At 41.8% G+C, this 19,377-nt stretch overlaps 1 protein-coding gene across 1 annotated transcript; it reads left to right on the top strand.

Annotated features, from left to right (window-relative positions):
* Positions 1-232: 232 nt before the first annotated feature.
* snw1 (SNW domain containing 1) lies at positions 233-10,077 on the top strand. Its single transcript, XM_069158620.1, has 14 exons — positions 233-271; positions 771-924; positions 1,089-1,250; positions 2,497-2,592; positions 3,184-3,290; positions 4,144-4,248; positions 4,892-4,961; positions 5,084-5,149; positions 5,778-5,894; positions 5,988-6,129; positions 6,901-7,003; positions 7,720-7,837; positions 9,004-9,167; positions 9,789-10,077. Exons 1-14 carry the CDS (start codon positions 258-260, stop codon positions 9,979-9,981), a joined length of 1,611 nt encoding a protein of 536 aa, XP_069014721.1. The 5' UTR covers positions 233-257; the 3' UTR covers positions 9,982-10,077.
* The last annotated feature ends 9,300 nt before the right edge of the window (positions 10,078-19,377 follow it).

Raw genomic sequence — 19,377 nt, 5'->3', positions numbered from 1 at the left:
CCACTACATTTAAACAGAATACTTTCTACTTTATCTGACACCTTTAGTTACTTTCCAGATAAAGCTTTGACACAATGGATAATATATATATATATATTTATATATATTTTAATACATTACACAGTCAATAAAATAATCACAGGAAAACAAATAGCCCACCTTAAAAAGTCAAATTCTTTAGAAAGCCTTATGACGTTACAGAAAAAAAAAGCCGCTACCGCGCATGCCCAGTTCATTGCTAAGGAAGAAAGGGGAAAATGTCTCTGACGAGGTGAGTCCCCTCGACGAGGCCTTTTGTATTCCTAATTTACCAATTTGTTGTCAGATGTCATTTCCACTTCACACTGTCCAGATTACGCTTGATATTTCACATTGATATTATTGGTCTGAGCGCTTTCGTTTCCGAGTTTTAATTAAAGATAGTGCTATCGGCTAAGGCTAGTTAGCAAAAATGTCGCAAACGCGAAACATTTAGCATTAGCTGGTTTAGTAGCACGCAGCAATGCTCGCGATGCACGTTTATCCGCGGAGGAGCGGTCGAGTTGGAAAATGCTTTTATTTGGTTCTCTAAAACTGTAAATATATCTAGCTTGGCTGTTGATTATCTTTTAGCGTTTTTTTGTTTTTTTTTAACATAGTAAGGTTTGTAAATAGTGCTGCTACCACTCTTAATGGTGAAGCTACCGCGGCTTAACGGTGGCCGGGGCTATCAAGCCTTTGGGTTAGTGTTCAAAACAATGAGGCTTTAATACGTATTTCTGTGCATCCAGCTTTTTACCGTCGCCGACCCAGCTGTCGCAGGACCAGCTGGAGGCAGAGGAGAAGCTCCGGGCCCAGAAGTCGTACTCTACCGCCCTGGTTGCGTCCCGTAGAGAGCCCGCACCGTACGGGAACAGAAAAGGCTGGGTGCCTCGCTCACTGGAGGTAAATCTTCGGACTTCATCAAAAGAGCTGAAGATGGGACTGTTTTTTTTCCTCATTTTGTTTTGTGGTGGTTGAGTATACAGCTTGTCTTGTTTTTACAGTGTACAAACACGAAGTTCCTCTTCTTCTCTTTGCTGTAAAAAAAAAATCTGTTGTTCGTGCAGGACTTCGGAGATGGAGGCGCTTTCCCAGAGATCCATGTGGCCCAGTTTCCTCTGGAGATGGGTCGGAAGAAGAAGACATCCAATGCCTTGGCAGTGCAAGTGGATGCAGAAGGAAAGATCAAATATGACTCCATCGCCAGACAAGGACAGGGAAAGGATAAGGTACATGAACAAGTCATTGCTTTTAAAGGGTCAGCAAATATCCTCTTAACACACACTTTATTGACTTGTGTCCACGCATAATTATGTAGCTAATCTTTTCTGCAGCATTTGTTAATAACACGTCCCGTGAAGAAATCCAGGCTGTTTAGTTTACCCGTCTTAAGGGTTTTCTCCTGATTTTCCGTATGTTCTTAAATTTGCCTTTCAAAGGCTCTCGCAGATAACGTAATACCCGACTGTTTCACATCACAATTTTCAGGATTATCTTTGGCATAACTATAATGAAGCACCCATTAGACCTAGAACTTCTCTGTGTAAAGAGATAATTTGCCCATAATGCTGAAAACACTGAAGTGCAATTTTCTAAATTTAGTGAAAATGTACCTTATTTGTGTGGACAAATTGTTTTGGTGCTTGAAACGGGTTTACTAAAGTTTTAGGTTCACAAAAGTAGTGGATGATATGAAATAAATAGAAGAGAAATTAGTAATAAATGACTGGACCGTAGGTGTTCCCTATCACTGTTTTCACCAAATGTTAGAGGGATTGAGATCAAAATGGGACTGAATAATGACTTCATAGTTCATATCAATCTTGATGTATTGTGTAAAGTGAAAAATGAGCATTATAACTTTTTTTATTTAAACTAAATATTTATTTAATACTTTTTTCAACTGTCATGCCATGCTACTGGAGACATGTTACATGTGTGGTTTACTGGACCCTCCCACACACAATTATTTGCCATCCAGTAGTTTTACATGACTAAAAACTCCCTATGTTTTTGTAAAATAAATACCATCTTTAAATGGAATCTCCTTTACCTTCATATTCATATGAATCAAACACCTCTGAAGCTCTGCCATCCTTGTCACTGTGATCTTGTGATTAGATGGAATAGGAAGCAGAGACTCAACTGATTCTGTCAAGATTCAAACCACATCGCTGAGCCTTATTGTCACTGAGATATTTATAGAAACATCACGTTTGATGGGTGAGCACGTTCAAAGACTCCAGAGTTTGACCGTTATTGTTAATGTCAGTTAGTCTGACAATGTCTTAAGACAAAAACAGTGAAACTGCTCATATTTTATAAGGCTCATTACATGTACAGTCAAAGTGTCTAATTCACAGCAACAAAAAAAAATGAAGTTTTAGATGTGATTATTCCTAAACACATTTTGTTTCCTGTAGTGTTGTGAGGCACTGCTGGTTTCTAAACATTTCTCATCTTTCATCATTGCAGGTGATCTTCAGTAAATACACCGACCTGCTGCCAAAGGAAGTTTTGAATCAAGACACTCCAGAACTACAGAAGCCTGATGAGGAGGCTGTTCGAGAGGTGAGACACGGGGCAAAGTCTATGCAGGTTGTCATCTGAGTGAGATGTGAAGTGAGATGATACAACATTTTCTGTTCATTGTTCCCATTTAAAGCTGCAGTAATAACACTGAGGTTACTGTGTGATCTAAAATCATTTTCATCTGTAGAATCAAACAAAATAACGACTTCAGTGACACAGTTAAAACAGTTTGTCATTGTAATCCCAAGAAGAAATCACTTGTTTTCTTGTACTCAGATTTTTCTTTAACTTTACTGGTAACCAGGTGAACCAGTTCATATGTTATTATATTGTTAACATGGAGGCGTAGAGCGGGTTGCCCTGTAATCGGAAAGTTGGTGGTTCGATCCTCGGCTCCTCCTGTCCACATGCCCTAAGTGTCTTTGGGCAAGACACTGAACCCCAAGTTTCTCCCGATGGCGTGCCATTGGTGTGTAAATGTACCCCTGATGGCGGGTACCTTGCATGGCAGCTCAGTTTCGTTAGTGTGTGAATGGGTGAATGGAAAACAGTATAAAAGCACTCTGAGACCGATACGGTGATGAAGCAGACCGTTTACCGGCTAACACGGTCATCCTGTGTCCTTTTTAGCTGACGGAGAAGACCCGCTCTGCCCTGGAGAAGCAGGTGTCTCAAAAGATCGCTGCTGCCATGCCTGTAAGAGCTGCAGACAAACAAGCTCCTGCACAGTACATCAGGTATGTATTCAGGTTGGACCATTATCAGCACCATTTTGAACTGCACAGAAAGTCAATGGAGAGGGAGGGAATGCCAACTCTCGGTTATATATGCTGCTATGCTGCCATCAAACAGGATTAAAGGTGGTGAAAGAAGAGATTGTCAGTCACTACCTGCCAGTGTAAAATGTTACCTTTCTGCTGCACAGCTCTTGCGTGTCACTTCTGCAAAAAAACTTCTTAGCAGCTGGTTGGATATATCAAGGCTACCAAACATGACCATTTCTTCGGGTGTAGTAGACGTATAAAGCACCACACTACTGCAGCCAAATAACATTCTATGTGAAAGCTTCATTTTGTGAATAATTAAAGCTCTTAACACAGTGTTGAAATTGTGTGTCAACAGCAGTCCTATGAATAATTGATGATGTTATTTAGGGGTGTAATAGTACACAAGATTCCCAGTTCTCTACTTGCCCTTTTTGGGGATTATGGCCCAGTATATGTCAGTGTGGCAGACAAAACAAAAGAAAGGCATAAAATACATTTTATGTGATAAAAAAAAATTTGTAATCTAAATATTCAACAGTGACTGATTGGCTATATTTCTTACAATTCAGGCAATTAAATGCTGGAATATTGTGAATGAGAACTCAAATGTAAGTAATGGTTCAATGAAAGACTCCAACCTGTTTATTCTGAAGTATAAAATAAACAAAATCAAAACAGTATTCCCGATCAATATCAAAACCCAGCAGTGTAGTTTGAGCTTCAGTATTGCACATGCAGCGCTGCCTTTCACATGTGTGTGTTTATGTTGTCGAGGGTGAGGTTTTATGCCTGGTGACACATTTCTTCTTTTCCTCTTTTCAAGATACACCCCGTCCCAGCAGGGAGTGGCTTTTAATTCAGGGGCCAAACAGAGGGTGATCCGCATGGTGGAAATGCAGAAAGACCCAATGGAACCTCCACGATTCAAGTAAGTAAACATGTCTCCATCCGGGAAGCTGAAAGCCACTTTGGTTGATCACACAGGGTATTTAATATAATTCGATTCGTGCTAAATTCACTTTTTATAGCTGTTTTGACAGTTTTATTTCATACAGCCGGTTCTGCTTTTCTACATGATAGCTTGATGCTTTTTTCCCGCGTGTAGAGAGCCCATTTGTAGTTCTGTTTTGTTGACAACGTGTCTGTTTGAATCAAGCATTTTGTAATGGCCAAAATAAATCTAGGTGAAAAGTATTGGGAAGCCTAATCGGATTTAAAAGAGGCAATAAAAAATGTAATATTTTGTTTCTATGGGATCTAAATCTTGTTCAAGTAAACTTCTCTTTTGAGTAAGATTCCCCGGGAAAACTTACTAAATAATTCCAGTAATCATAGGCTCAGATGGATGGGAATCTTTTTATCCTTTGATAAAGAAGTCTTTATGAACCAATGTGTTCGGAAACACGACAGTTAATTGATCTCGATTTGTTGTTCTATCATTGACTCTGTTTTTCCCCATTAAACGAGTTACTGTTGACACAATGATATTTTAATTTTTACATTATCATGGCCAACTTTTTGTCTAAAGTGAATTCTAAAGAAATGTAATGTGTATAATTTTGACGTTTCAGAATCAACAAGAAGATTCCTCGAGGACCTCCGTCTCCCCCGGCCCCTGTCATGCATTCTCCAAGCAGAAAGGTAGGTTTGGCTGAAACGTTTGAAATATTCTCTTTTTTTTTTTAAATTTATTTAACGCTATACATTAAATCAAAACTCGGTTGCCCGTACTGTGTTTAAAAGAGTTTCTCCCTTTGTTGTAGATGACAGTCAAGGAGCAGCAGGAATGGAAGATTCCTCCATGTATCTCCAACTGGAAGAACGCAAAGGTAATATGACTGCAGAAACACATCCTACTTTTAAGTTGTTTATGCAGGCATATTTTTACAGGGATTCTTAATTAATGTTTTTAAAACATTTGTATGGTAATTAGGGATGACCCCAAACAGTCAGCTAAGCATTAGTCAACAAGAAAAGTCTTAATTAGTTGTTTAGTCGCAGAAAAAAAAACCTCAAACTGCTCCAAGTCAGAGACGGAAGGTGGGTTTGTGGGTAACCTGGGGGTGACGCATGTCCAGGAGGTGTTTGTTCTGGGAGCGAGTGAATTCCATGTGAGAAGTAACATTAACAGCACCGAGTCGTAGCCACTGTGAAGTGCATCCAGACAGCAGTGATTAACTCACTGAAATCCAACATAAAGGGTCCAGATAGGCCAAAGTTTCAGTATAACAGTTATCCAAATGTTGTGCAGCATGTTTGCTGCCTCAGAGAAGGAAATAAAGGCCTGGGTGGTAATAATAATAATAATAATAATACATTTAATATCAAAAGCATGCATCGACTAGTTGACTATTCGTTGGACTCTTTAATCCGGGGAAGCCTGAATGGTATCTTAATTTAAAAATATATATATATTTTCTCTGCTAACTTTTTTCCTCCTGATGTGCTTTCCTTCAGGGCTACACGATCCCCCTTGACAAACGTCTGGCTGCCGATGGTCGCGGTCTCCAAACAGTTCACATCAATGAAAACTTTGCCAAGCTGGCCGAGGCGCTCTACATTGCTGACAGAAAGGTAATGCACCGTTTGTCAGCGGTGGATCTGAAATGTGTCACTGATTTAATTCTGCACCTGGCGCTCATATTGAAACGCTGGTCGTGTCTTTAGGCCAGAGAGGCGGTGGAGATGCGAGCTCAGGTGGAGAAGAAGATGGCGCAGAAGGAGAAGGAAAAGAAGGAGGAGAAACTGAGGGAGTTGGCCCAAATGGCCCGAGACCGCAGGGCGGGGATTAAAAGCCACGGAGACAAAGGTGAGTCCTGAAGAAAAGAGCCAAGGAGAACAAGGTTGTTTCAACAGCTTCTTAAAATTCCAGCATATCTGACTAGCTTGTGTGTATATGTGACACGTACAGATGTGTGACTCTCTGAGTCGACTCCGTTATCAGTGCTGCTGCCGGTTCTAAATCTGGAACATGACTGGCATAAGCGATGACAACATTTTTCACTCTGCCAGTGCTGACAGGACCAGTAAACTGTGAAATTATGTTTCTGCTTCCCCAGCGATCATTTACATATATTTTTGAGAAGAAAACTCAGTGTTGCATGTCTTGTTTCTTGACATACTTTTTGAACGAGCATTTACAGGTAATTTACAGGATATTTACGATGAATATAAAGACTGGATTTATTTGTACTTTTTTTTATTTATTTATTTATTTATTTTACATTTTCTCTAATAAATTCCAACATCCTTCCACTTTGATTTTATTTTGGAAGTTTACTGCCCACTGACAATTTGTCCTCACTTTATCTTCTCTTCCTTGTATTTGTTCTTTTCTTATACCCCCCCCCCCCCCAATCATCCCAAACTTTACTCACAACTTCACTTTTTCCTCCCCTGTCTTTCTGTCTCTTCATCTCTATTGTTTCTTTTCACCTCTGCACCTTTACTCTACTATCTCACATCATCTGTCTCCCCCTCCTTTTCTCATGGGGTTCTCTAAAAATGGCTCTTTTTGTTTCTTTGCACCCCGTTCCCTCCCCCTTTCCCCGCGTCCACCACCTCCCGTCGCCCACTGCAGGTGGCGAGGAAGGCGAGGCCAGGGAGCGTGACGAGATCCGCCACGACAGAAGGAAAGAGAGACAGCACGACAGGAACATTTCCAGGGCTGCTCCTGATAAGAGGTGCTGGACACGCACTTTAAACACACCGCATGTGAACTCACCCACCCATATATATATATATATACACACACACACACACACACACACACACACACACAGAGTACTCGGGCTTTTCCTAGTCTGCAAGGACCCGCAGACTGTTTGTGCATGTGAGAGGTGTGATCAGTGTGTGTCTGTGTGTCTGTGTGTGCACCATCAGGTTGTCAGTTGATGGAGGTTTGGGTCCCTGGAGAAGTGGCGAAAGTGAAATTCAGAGGAGAGCTCATTACAGTCACAATTCCAGCTGTCAGAAAGCAGAGACCTTGTTATCTTAAAATTACCTTTCACTTAACTTTGAGGTGGTGGTTTGCTGAAGGACAATCAAGAGCTCAGTGGAAAACTTTTAACATTTCATTCTTACGTGTCAGCAAAAATCAAAGCTATAATGGCAGAATCCTGTTTTGGAAATTATTTCAGATGATACCCAAAGGTATACTCAAAACTTTTAGCCAATATATTTTGATATATTCTGTAACACAACCCTGTGAAACTATAGTTCAACGTTGACTTCAGATTTTTCATACTAGAATGCTAAAATTATTGCTTTTACTGTTGCAATTTAATATCATGGAACTACTTTCAGTCAAATTTCCCATCCCTTATTTGTCCTACGTTTACATCTTACTGTCTTTGGTTGTTGCTGAGAGTCCTTGGCTAAATCTTGATGTCTGTCCCAGGTCGAAGCTGCAGCGAGATCAGGACAGAGACATCAGTGAGCTCATCGCTCTGGGCAAGCCGAACCCTCGTTCCTCCAGCGAGGCCCAGTACGACCAGCGACTCTTCAACCAGAGCAAGGTAGGAACATCTCACACCTACTTTCATACGTTCGTGCTTGTGCGATGCATACATACATGATTTATGGAAATTAGGTGTGTGTGTGTGCGGGGGGGGGGGTCTCATTAATTCTTAAATAGAAAAGGCTTTGTTTCACTTCCAGTGTTTAATTACACTGGTAAAGATGAACATAACTGAAACCCTTATTTGCAGATCAAACTTGAAGGTTGACCGGCTTTTTAAAAACAATATTCTGAGTAATTTGTTACCCAAAGAGATGTCAGACACCTCTTGATAGATCGACTAATGGACTTTATTGACCCTGTGAGGGAAGTCACAGCAGCACAATCAACAAGACATTTACATAAAATTAAATCATAAGCAGAATTTCACATCTGTTAAAAGAAGACACTGAATATTAAATACAGATTTTACACAATATATAAACATTGTTATGTCCCCAGTCAAGGGAAGTTGATACATAAACCACCCACTCTTCTCATTCCTAAGAACGGCCTGCAGCAGTTTGAGATTCAAAGAAAGCCGTTTATTTATCTTCTGAGGTGAGCAGCGCTCTAAAAACAACAAACAAAAGTCTTTGTTGTCCCAAAACTCACCTGTCACAAAACAAAAGACAAGAGAGACAAAGGGTGTAGAAAACAAAAAGGATTCTCTCTCCTACCACTGCTTGCAAGCTGCTCTATTTACAACTGATGCTATTTACACAAGTAACCAGTGTCATTAACTTTACAAACCAAGAAATTTACTGTTAAAAAAAACAAAAAAAACACGAAAGTTCTCAAAAGCTTCTCGGTTAAACTACTCACAACCAAGCTTTGAAAACACAAACAATGCTGGCGCCTTGTTGGTTGCAGCAGAGGGATGGAAGAAGAGGGCGGACAGGTGCGGTTTAAAAACGCTGCCGACAAACTCTGGTCCAATCAGACAGCTGGTTTCTCCAAAAACACACCCACATGCACTCAAGAGAGGAAGAGAGCTGTCACATCAAAACAACAAGGTACTCATAAATGAGCCAAGGTCACCACAACATCAGCAACAGTAACTGTAATAAATGAACAGAAGCAAAAACATGACGAACAGATATGCAAAGACGGCAGTGAACGATAATATTGCATCGCTGCGCACCTTCATGTTTCCCTCTCCTCTCTCTCCGTCTCTGTTCTCAGGGTATGGACAGCGGTTTTGCCGGCGGTGAAGACGAGACGTACAACGTGTACGACCAGCCGTTCCGCGGCGGCAGGGACATGGCGTCCAACATCTACAGGCCCAGCAAGAACATCGACAAAGACGCCTACACGGACGACTTCGACACACTCATGCAAAACAACAGGTAATTGTGCACGGACTTGATTATATATTTACATAATTGTATACCTGTTCACCAGTTTGTCTGAACGTAACAAGGAGAATGAAGCGGTGACTGTTTATCAGAGCCTTGTTAAAAAAAAAAAAAAAGTGTTTCAACAACATACTGCTTCCCTGGAAAAGTTTGGATTAGGTTCATTGTTGTTTTTTTGGTGGATATTATTGTCTTGAATCTACAAACACAACAACTCAAGAATGAGTGATGAGGCAACTGACGAAACAACTAAACTATTTACCAAGACAGTATCTAACCCACTAAATGATAGCTTAAAGAAACAATGAAGATATTTTTGAGGTCATTTCAGCTCTATTTTGAGGCACCAGGCAAACGTGTACATGAAGTCCCGGCAGGAGGCCTCGTCCTCGGGGCAGCAATGCTACACTCTAGCAGAGCAGAGCCTGTCCCGTATGTTTAGTCACCACCTTGTCATTGTCCTTCAGGGACGTTAGGTTGTCCACAAGGTGCTGCACCATTGTACAAAACAGAGATTATTTTTAACTCAGGCAAATTTACCGGTGAAATAAAACCATCAATGAATGTTGGAAGTTGGCAGTGAATTCAGATTTTTTTCTCGCCCACCGTCAGGTTCGCTCCAGACAAGGAGTTCTCAGGTGCCGACCACGGGCAGAGGCGAGAAGGGCCGGTCCAGTTCGAGGAGGATCCCTTCGGTCTGGACAAGTTCTTGGAGCAGGCCAAGCAGCACGGCGGCTCCAAGAGGCCTTCCACCAGCAACCGGTCCAAGGACGACTACCACGACAAGAAGCGCAGGAAGGAGTGAGAGTCCTGCTGATGGCTTATTAGAAGAAGAAGAAGAGGAGGAGGAGGAGGAGGTCGTCACTGCAGCATCTCTGAGGCTGCACGGTATTATAACCTCTAAGTCTCTATCAGGAATGATCTCTGAGACTTTTGTTTTCTCACAGAAGGTGAAAGATTGCGTCAATTTTTTTCCCCCCTTTTTACTTTAGTTGTCATTTGCTCAGCTCTGTTAATCTATGTTGAGCATTCAGTGTCGAGCTGAATACGACACAAATGGACACTTTCAACACAAGTGGAGCTAAAATGATCATTGTGATATCTGCATCTGACAGGTTTCTCTGCATGTCATTTCAGATGTGTCTGGTAACATTTAGGCCCTGAAAGTATGTAGAGTTGAGTTACTATGTTCCTTTTTTTTTTTTACATTTAATATTAAATATTTACAGGCTAAACCCAACAGATCCTCAGCAGGACCTCTTCAATATTTTCCTTTTTTTTTCATTTGTTCCCCACATTCCCCCTTTCTGTTTGTTTAGCTGTTTTATTTAAACCTCTGGTGTATTTGTGAGGACAGCCCACATTTGATGACAGATGTGTACAGCAATATAAACTTACACGGCAGATGTAAAGCAAACCAGCTTTATATTTCTTGTACATTACTACCAATGGAATAAATTTCTTATCGTGTGTAATTGGGGTTCCTCTGTGTTTCCTATCGAGTAAACAACGTACTTGTTTATTTCAGCCCCGTCCAGAGTTGCTTAATCTCAACTTTTACAATATAGTGGGAAGTCCATTAGTTGTGTAATTGTTATAGTTTGCTCGTAGTAGATTTCCATTATTTTAATCATTTCCCGAGTAATGCGGCCCATTTACATAGATGATTAAATGCCTGAAATGCATTCAGAGAAGCCATCAATTACAAAGTGTGAGTAGTTACATTATTTTTCTAGCAATGGCCTCTGCGATTTATGCCATGATTAGACCAAAACTGGTTCCATTAATTACAATTAATTATGATTTATGCAGCCTGACAGTTTTATTTTCCCGGGGCTTCGGAAAATAATCACCGCGGCATTACACAGCCCAGCGGACTCAGAAATCTCTGCACCGCGCCATCTTTCACTCACGCTTGAGTAATGCTCAGACGCTTCTTGTATGCACAAGATTTATGTTGTCGTAAGCGAGCGGAGTTTGTGGTTCCGGTTTCCTGTGTTGGTGCGCGGCTCTACAATCGACTGCTGTGTTTTAACGCAGAGAAATTATAGTTTGAAGCCGTGTCTGCGTAGGGGGAGGAGCTGCGGTGGTGTTTGTGTGCGTGCGCGCGTGTGTGTGTGTGTGTGTGTGTCGACGCAGGATGCGTTCAGGCACACGTCTCAGTTGTCGGTCACCCGGTACGCAGTCACCGTAGTTATGTGCATAAAAAGCTGGGAAACAGACCTGCCGTGTGAAAAGATGCACTCGCAGGTGTACAGCTGTAATGCAGCCCGTGTGGGAGGGTGGACCATATTGTGACGTTAACAATAATATCGGTAATATGTTTAATATGATTTAAAAAAAAAAAAAACGTTTTTAAAAAAAACTTCAAATAATGTCAATATTCTGATTCTTGTTCATGTAATGGCATCGTACTGTTATGCAATGGTAAATAGTCTGCAGTTATAAAGCGCTTGTGAATTTACCTCCCGTTCACACAGAGCTGCCGTGCAAGGTGCTCGTCTGCCTTTGGGAGTAACTCGGGGTTCAGTGTCTTGCACGAGGACACTTCGGCGTGCAGACAGGAGGAACCGGGGATTCAGTCACTAACCTGCTCCTCCATCTGAGCAGCAAGCCGCCCGTACGACATAAGTGCATAACTTTGCCAGAGAAACAACAAGCGCGGCTGAAGCTGTTGGCATTTTAGCCAGAATCTGAATCTCACTGAAGTGTTTGGTTTTTGCTGAATATTTGAAAGCTGTAATGTTTATGCTGACATATAAAACTATAACACATTTTGTTGCATGTTCTTGAAAATTAACACAAAAAAAAAAACATGTCAGCATTTTGTCATATTATCAAGAATATTGTTTTTGCACAAATACCCTGAATTTTAGGGCCGCAGCGTCCTCCGTCTACTGTGTGGAAAACAGAAAAGATATTTATCTCCGCCTTCTGCTGTCAGCTGAAAAAAAATACCAGAACAAATGCAGGCACATTAAACTGAATAATAGAGATGTCCTAAAGGAACACTGCACGACCTTAAAGTTTATTTTATTGTTTTAAAGTCAATAACGGACTCAATATTACCACCTGTCCTGCCTCACCAAGTCACAGACGTCTATGCTTTTACAGTAAAGTACAAAATCTCCGCACCGAGGTGCGAGTGCAGCACCTCACTGGGATTATCAGGTGGGCACCTCCCTTCACCGGTGTTCCGTCCAGTTCGGCCCGCGACACCTCGGGAAGGATCAACAGCAGTCCTGGCGTCCCTGAACTTCTCCCCTCAATACTCGCACATGCTCCACCCGCTTCACGTCTGGAGTATAACTTTGCACCTTTATACTTTGGCAACCTTATCTTTTGCTTAAAGCCACAAGTTCATACCCGCTACGCATGACCATCACCACCATTCCTTCTCCACCAAATCCAGAATCGGACCTGCTAGTATGACTTGTACACATTATAATGATAATGTTGAAACCTAAAGTCAACCTTCTTTGTCAGAATTACAGGGGAGGTGTTTTGGTCGGCTAAACATTTTATCTCGGCAGAGATCATGAAATAACAATTTTACTGTATTATGAAGAACATAATATTAAAACTCCCGGAATTCTCTATGAAATGACATCTCTATGAGATTCTGCTCTGCCAGAACATGGTTATGTTTTCTTTTTCAAACATCTTGGATCTCCATTGTAAACATTAAATAACTGTAGCAGAATAAATAGCCATGAATGATGTAAAAATGGTACCAGTTGGAGCTTTAAATTCCTCTTTCTCCCCGTTGGTGATCAGTCGACACGCAGCTCTCCCGGTGAGAGGAAGCCCCTCGAGCTCGTGTCTGCCTTCTGTCTCACCAACCGAGGAACCGGACTAAAACACGTGAATCCCTCTCAATTACAGCAAAGTGCCTCTGATGTGATTCACCGTTGACCTCTACTCACGTGGAGAGAAACTGACATATTCCAAAGTGATCTGATTTCATTTTAAATCAACATTCGTCATATTCCAACACCCGGATATTTTCCCTCTCCCGATTATGTATCATTTACTCTGTCCTTTGTAAAATACCTGACATAACGACACGAGAGCGGAACGTGCTCCAGCCGTGATTGAATGGATGTTGAATAAACAGATGGATGGAAAGTCATTCTGCTCACCAGTGAGAGGTGATCTGGGGATGGCAGGGGTTTATTCTTGGGGGGGGGTGCTGCTATGAGTGTCAAAATGAAAAACATCTGCGTGACATATGCCAGTTTAGGGTAACTGAATCACGAGGGGGGAGGAGGGGGGGAGTCATGACCGTGGTGCATCGTGTTGGAGGCACATACGAACGGGCTCCTGCTACAGACGAATTAGAAAAACATACAAGATTCAACACAATCAATTTGAGCTTTTTGCACGCGGCAGGTTTTCTCTCTGGAAACAACAGGAAAGATGTGCTTCCATCTGCCTGCGTTTGTACTCGGACTGTTGCTGAAGCGCCGAAGACAGCTTGATAATGGGCCTCTGCTCTGCTCTTGTCTGCCTTTATGAATGTGCACAGAGGAAGATGAATGAGATTCTTTATTCATGAAGGTAAGAGGAAATTGGTTCTTTGTGCACTGCTGGATGTAAACCGTGAACACATTGTCGGCCCATAATGGAATCCTCAGGTTGCAGACGCGGGCCTGTGATGGATAGCCCCTTATCTTGGCTCCACGAGGAAACAAACCCAGAAATAATAAACAATATTGAGTTGTTGCAGCCCATCTTTCCCACTCGTGGGACTTGAAGGAGGATGGCTATGTTTATTTTGTGATGGCTTTTTGTGATATTTCTACCTCCTTCCTTCCTTCAGTGGCAGCAAAGCAATACGTTTGCTGATGAATGTCCCCACTGCTGCTGTTGACCCGTCGAAGACGGTGGCAGCACAGAGATCTTATCTCAACTCTGTGAGATTTGTTCTTCTCATCCAGTATCGAAGGCCGAGGCTGTAACAGAGGCAGACTTTTCATTTTGTTGAGGAAACACACCCACATCCATGAAGAACACTGTTTCTGTTCCCTCTCTACCAGTGACACTGGTCTTCACCAATGACGAGCAGGAAGGTCAAAATAAAAAATCCCTGCACCCTGTAGGTTGAAATGTGAAGATAATCTTGCAGAGCTGGCCTCGCCTCCGTTAGTCGTCTCCCAGCTGGTGTTTTTCAAAAGCTGACAAAGAGTCCGCTGTGACATCACTGGCCAGGAAGGCCAGAAGGAAGTGACATAAATATGATTTAAAGCTGCATTCATATTTTATAGATCAGGGGTCTCCAACCCTTAGCTCGCAAACAACCAGTAGCCCGCAGAAGGTTCTAACAATATGCAGTGTTTGGGACACGTAGACTTACTTGGGCGAGCTGGCCAGATATATTTGGCAATCAATTTCATCTTATTTTTTAACCTGCGATCGCTAAACGAGTGGACAATCTCCCCTCGCTCTTTATTCACCTGTGTCTGCTTTGCACCGTGTCGATGCAGTGAAGGTTGAGCTCCGCCCTGAGTGAGACGCACAGAGATCAGAGGACAGAAATGCAGTGGAGACTCTCACACTGAGCTGGAACAGAAACAGGTGCTCATAAATTGGGTAAATACTCAACTCAAAACATAAAGAGATGCGTGCCGAAAAAAGCAAGCACAAGCTGTTGAACTTACGAAATGTGTGTGTCGAGTATCAAATTGTTATTGCTTACATAAGCTTATTCAGCTGGTTTGGGTGGAGCTCAGCTATGTGACTAAATGTAGCAAAAAATTAGTAGCTTTCAGACACTTTTATTTATTTTTTTAAAGTAGTTTTAAAACAATGAGCGTCCACACTGGAAACTCTGAACTAAGGTTCCTGTTTTTTTTTTACAGTTTCTATAATTGATCCAGTTAGTTTTGTTTTCACGTTGCAATTTTCCATTAACTTTGCGTGACATACCAAGATCCTGTCATCATCACCTACATGTGGTGCGTCTCCATATATTAATGAGTTTGCAGATGAGCGTGCGCCTGTCGAAAAACATTAGTTAACAGATTACGCATCTAAAACTGTAAATTTATGTATGTAGTGTGAAAACAGAGCAGAGCCACAAACTGTAAATTGCATCTGTCAAACTGACATCCAGCACCTGAGCAACCTGTCATTCCTCTGTCACTCAATCACCACCTTATCATTAGTTCCTCATCTGTGCATATTCGGGCCACAATTCACTCATCATTATATGAGCAGTCTGGAGCTGGACAGAGTCTACTGCTCTCTGGAAAATAGTCCGCCTGTCAATCTGTCTGTCCTGCCTGCCTGCCTTCCCCGAAACCTCTCCTCCTCAGTGGCTCCCTCGGCGGCTAATCTTTTACAGAGGGAAGATTTAGGCAGGTGTAACAATCTCTAATGGTTGTGTCAGTCAGAAAGCAGCCGACCCGCTACACACCGGCGGCACGGCCCGCCCAGCTGCGGTGGGATTGCACATCGACTGCTCTGGGATTTTCTGTGTCAGTAACTGATGGATGCCTCAGACAATGTCTTCATCTGGGCAAGGAGCTGCAGAGAGTGGGGTTTGAATGGAAGCAGGTGGTGGCGGTGGAGCTGGCTATGTTGCTCATATGTTGATGATGCAACAGGGGATCATCTAGTAATCCCTCTCCACACTGCACTAATTTTCAATATTCCCTCCTTTTAACTTCAAAAAGCCATTTGCAATAATTCCAGCATTGCTCTGATTAACACTTTGTCCGTACGTGATTGTTAGAAACATTATCAACGACTGCTGGAATGGATCATTGATTGGGTTGTGACTTGCCAAATGCTCTGTGTGTGCAGGGCCAGAATTTCTACCGATGAGTAAGCTTGTTTGTACTTATTTATACGGTTACTTGTGTACTATTGTGATTTCATCATTTGTTATCCACCGCATTTAGACGCCACTGAAGTATGAAAAATGGCTGCCAGCCTAGACTTCATCTGGCGTTGGGTCTTAATAGCCTGTCGGGGGAAAAGGAGGAGAGATTGATTCTCCTGATGATTTCATTAGATGACATCAAAGTGGGGGAAATTGCAACAGAGAGAGGGAATGCATCTTCAGTGAATGGGAAATAATGTGTCGTTTGAATTATTCTATAAGAGAATCCGCAGTGACAGATAACAATATCAGTGGAGACACTGTAATTATGATGTCTTTCTCAACAGGGAAATTATGCCGGGGGAATCACAGCGCAGAAGGTCACATTATCAGTTAACATTGAGATTATGATGAAATAACAGCCAGCGTTTTTATAGATCCACAAATCAGCTAAAGAATCAATGTGTGTGAATAGTTTTTGCCGTTTCAGTATGTCTGCGTGAGTGCAGGCGTTCAATCAGGCATGACGAAGATGCTATGAGGCCTCGGGTAAAGATTTGCTATTTACAGTCGCCTCTCATTGTGAAGAGGCACATAAACTACAGTATAAGGATACTACTATTACAGTTTTTGCATCCCGTTCACACACACACTCACACATTCAAAGGTGCTCGCCTCCCATCCAGAGCAACTTGGGTGTGTTTGTGCAACGAACAATAATTCACCACAGTGGAAAAGTCCTGAAATGCAAGATAAAACTATTGTCACGCTGGTAACTCCGTAGAGTTAACTATAGACGAAACTGAGACACTGCTTCTTTTAATCTTCCTCGTGGACAACCACAAATAAACTAACTACCTACCAAAACATGGCCCCATCACCTTACCACATATCACTTTGCCCAAATCCAATCGAGATCAACATTACAGTTAAGGTGCACCCCATTATCTAGTTCCCACATCTATTGTACAGAACAATCACAAAATAAATCCCAACAAAATAAATCTCATTTTACAACAAAGGTCAACTCCCACAACCACAGCTGGTTAGACTCACTACCTCCTCCTACTGCACAGTGCAGTACGGCAGAGACTCTCTTATGTGGGGGGGAAAAAAAGTGTGCACTGCTCAAAATGCAACTTTTTCAGCTGAACTTCGGCCTTCACGTCGTGTAAAACATACAAAATCATGGATTAACTTTTCAAATGAACATTACTAAGAAATATCAAATGATATATTTAGTGAAAGTTCAACCTGTAAGGTGGTCTTTATATGTCGTTCTTTCATTGGTGCAGTTGTGGTGACGACTGGAAATCACTGACAACAAAATCCTGTGCTCTTAACACTGCGCAAGTTGCATCAAGCAATGAATTTTGACATGAAGTATATTACAAAATCGAAGGGCAACGTGGGGACGAAATCATGGATGGAAACAAGCAATGGCTGACAACATGAGCGCTGTGGTACTAAATTGGACCTGCCTGGGACAGTTGCCTGTTTGCCCAGTACTTAATCTTTGGTGCTGTGACATGTAGAAGTTGTAAAACCAGAGAAATGATATTGATAAGATCATCTGAGCGATTAATCTCTTGTCACTTCATCAGAATTCACAAAGCCTTAGACGAGACGTCTTGTAATGATTGTACCTATTAAATTTATCAGCTTTGTTGAGAACAAAAACACAATTGCCAGCAGCTTTTAGAGATCACGCCAAGCACAAAATAAATAGCTTATTCGTCTAAAATCAGTGTGCTGTGTCTCATCAGAATGAGTTGCACTCATTAAGCTCCTTGCAGCGTCTGTATCACTGAGAGCAGGTGCTCTTTCCTTTTAACCCTGCCTCTGATCCCATTAAAGCTGGATCCTTATCACCTCTATCAGGTTTGCAATGGACGGGTGCCTAACTGTCTTTGTGCACATTGGTAAGAGCTGGCCAGATTGATGTTCCTTTAGTCCACACTCAAGGTTACAACCTTGAGAAGAGGGTTTGGAAATTGATTAGAGAATCAAATCATGAGATGTTATCATCAGTTTCTTAATCATGGAGGTGACAGTGAGTTGGAAACCAATAGCACATTACACTGAACTGTAACACACCACCGGCATAACCTCTCAACCTTTCTGTAGCCCAACAGTGCCATCTAGGAGGTTGGAAGGAGGAATAGGTTATGAAACTGCAGAGCTGATTTTTCTTTTTAATAAAGAGCCCCCACGTGCACTATTTCACTACAAAACAAATACATGCAAATTGTGGAGGAGGAAGGGGAATACGGTGCGCTGCTGCCTTACAGGTGTAGTGTTATTGAGATCTTATCTGACACACCATGAAACAGCAGAGCCAGCATGTGCTGTGCTGACTTGTACATTTCACTAGACCATATTTACCAAATAGGAAGAGAACAGGAAGTCTAACCTGGAGGTCAACCACAAAATCCTGGCTGTGATTCCAGGGAACTCTATTGCTCGCCCTCACAGCACAGATCTTCCCTTTTTACCTGAAATATCCATACAGCTTGTTTTTTGGCCAATATGTAATTAATGCATTATAGCCTACAGTAGTTAGTTTTGTCCTGTTTCGCAGAGGACTAAGCATACTTTAAGATGAAGATTGTGTAATCAATGCCTGATGGGGCTGAGATGAAAGATCTAAATGTCACAAGTTGACACCACTGTCACAAGCCCATCAATCACATGTCATTTTAGTGTTATATCAATCTGACCATCTGAAATACTTTGTCAGTTCAGTGATTGTTCAGTTTATCTTTGTTATTAATCAATTTGTGTGGATAGGCTTGACCCTTGTTTTTCATCTTCCCTGCTCAGGTGAGAAACAGCGCCACTGGAAAAGCCTACTCAGCAGACGCCTATGCAAAGGTTAGCATGGCTTATTTTCCAAGGGCCTGGCTTTCAGGACGTCCCACGCCGAAAAGAGGGTGACGCCCAGCAGAGAGGGAGAAACACGAAAGAGCTCTCACGCGGCTCCTTCTTCGAAGTACCATACATTTCACGGTATCGTTGATTCGGGCCAAACAAATCTGCAAGATTAGTTTCGAAAAAAAAAAATGGTGTGGCTTCAAAATGTCAGAAAATAGTGAGACATTAAAATCGCATTACCTAAGAACCCAAAGGGACATCATAACTCTGGTTGTTTCTTTGCTAACACCCAAATATGTTTAGTTTACTGTCACATAAGACACATAAAAGCAACAACAAAAAAAAACTTAAATATGTGGTTGTTTTGTTTAAAAAAATAATTTAAGAAACTATCAATTCATTGTCAAAATAATGGCGTGGGTTTTTTTTTTTAAATTTTATTTTTCAAAGCCAGAGCGAAGAGTATTTGCGTGTTATTAAGCGTGCTTGTATAGACGATCT

The sequence above is a fragment of the Embiotoca jacksoni genome, unplaced genomic scaffold, assembly GCF_022577435.1.
Source record: "Embiotoca jacksoni isolate LCO1_2020_lvr unplaced genomic scaffold, fEmbJac1.0.p SCAF_23, whole genome shotgun sequence".
In the NCBI taxonomy this organism is placed as follows: Eukaryota; Metazoa; Chordata; class Actinopteri; family Embiotocidae; genus Embiotoca; species Embiotoca jacksoni.
Note: the sequence above shows the minus strand (reverse complement) of the source record. Positions and strands in the feature narration are given on the sequence as shown.

Excerpts from the sequence above, each read along its gene's own strand:
- snw1 (XM_069158620.1), top strand. Across the intron at positions 4,962-5,083 it reads TGCATTCTCCAAGCAGAAAG|ATGACAGTCAAGGAGCAGCA; the intron begins GTAGGTTTGGCT and ends CCTTTGTTGTAG. Across the intron at positions 5,150-5,777 it reads CCAACTGGAAGAACGCAAAG|GGCTACACGATCCCCCTTGA; the intron begins GTAATATGACTG and ends GCTTTCCTTCAG.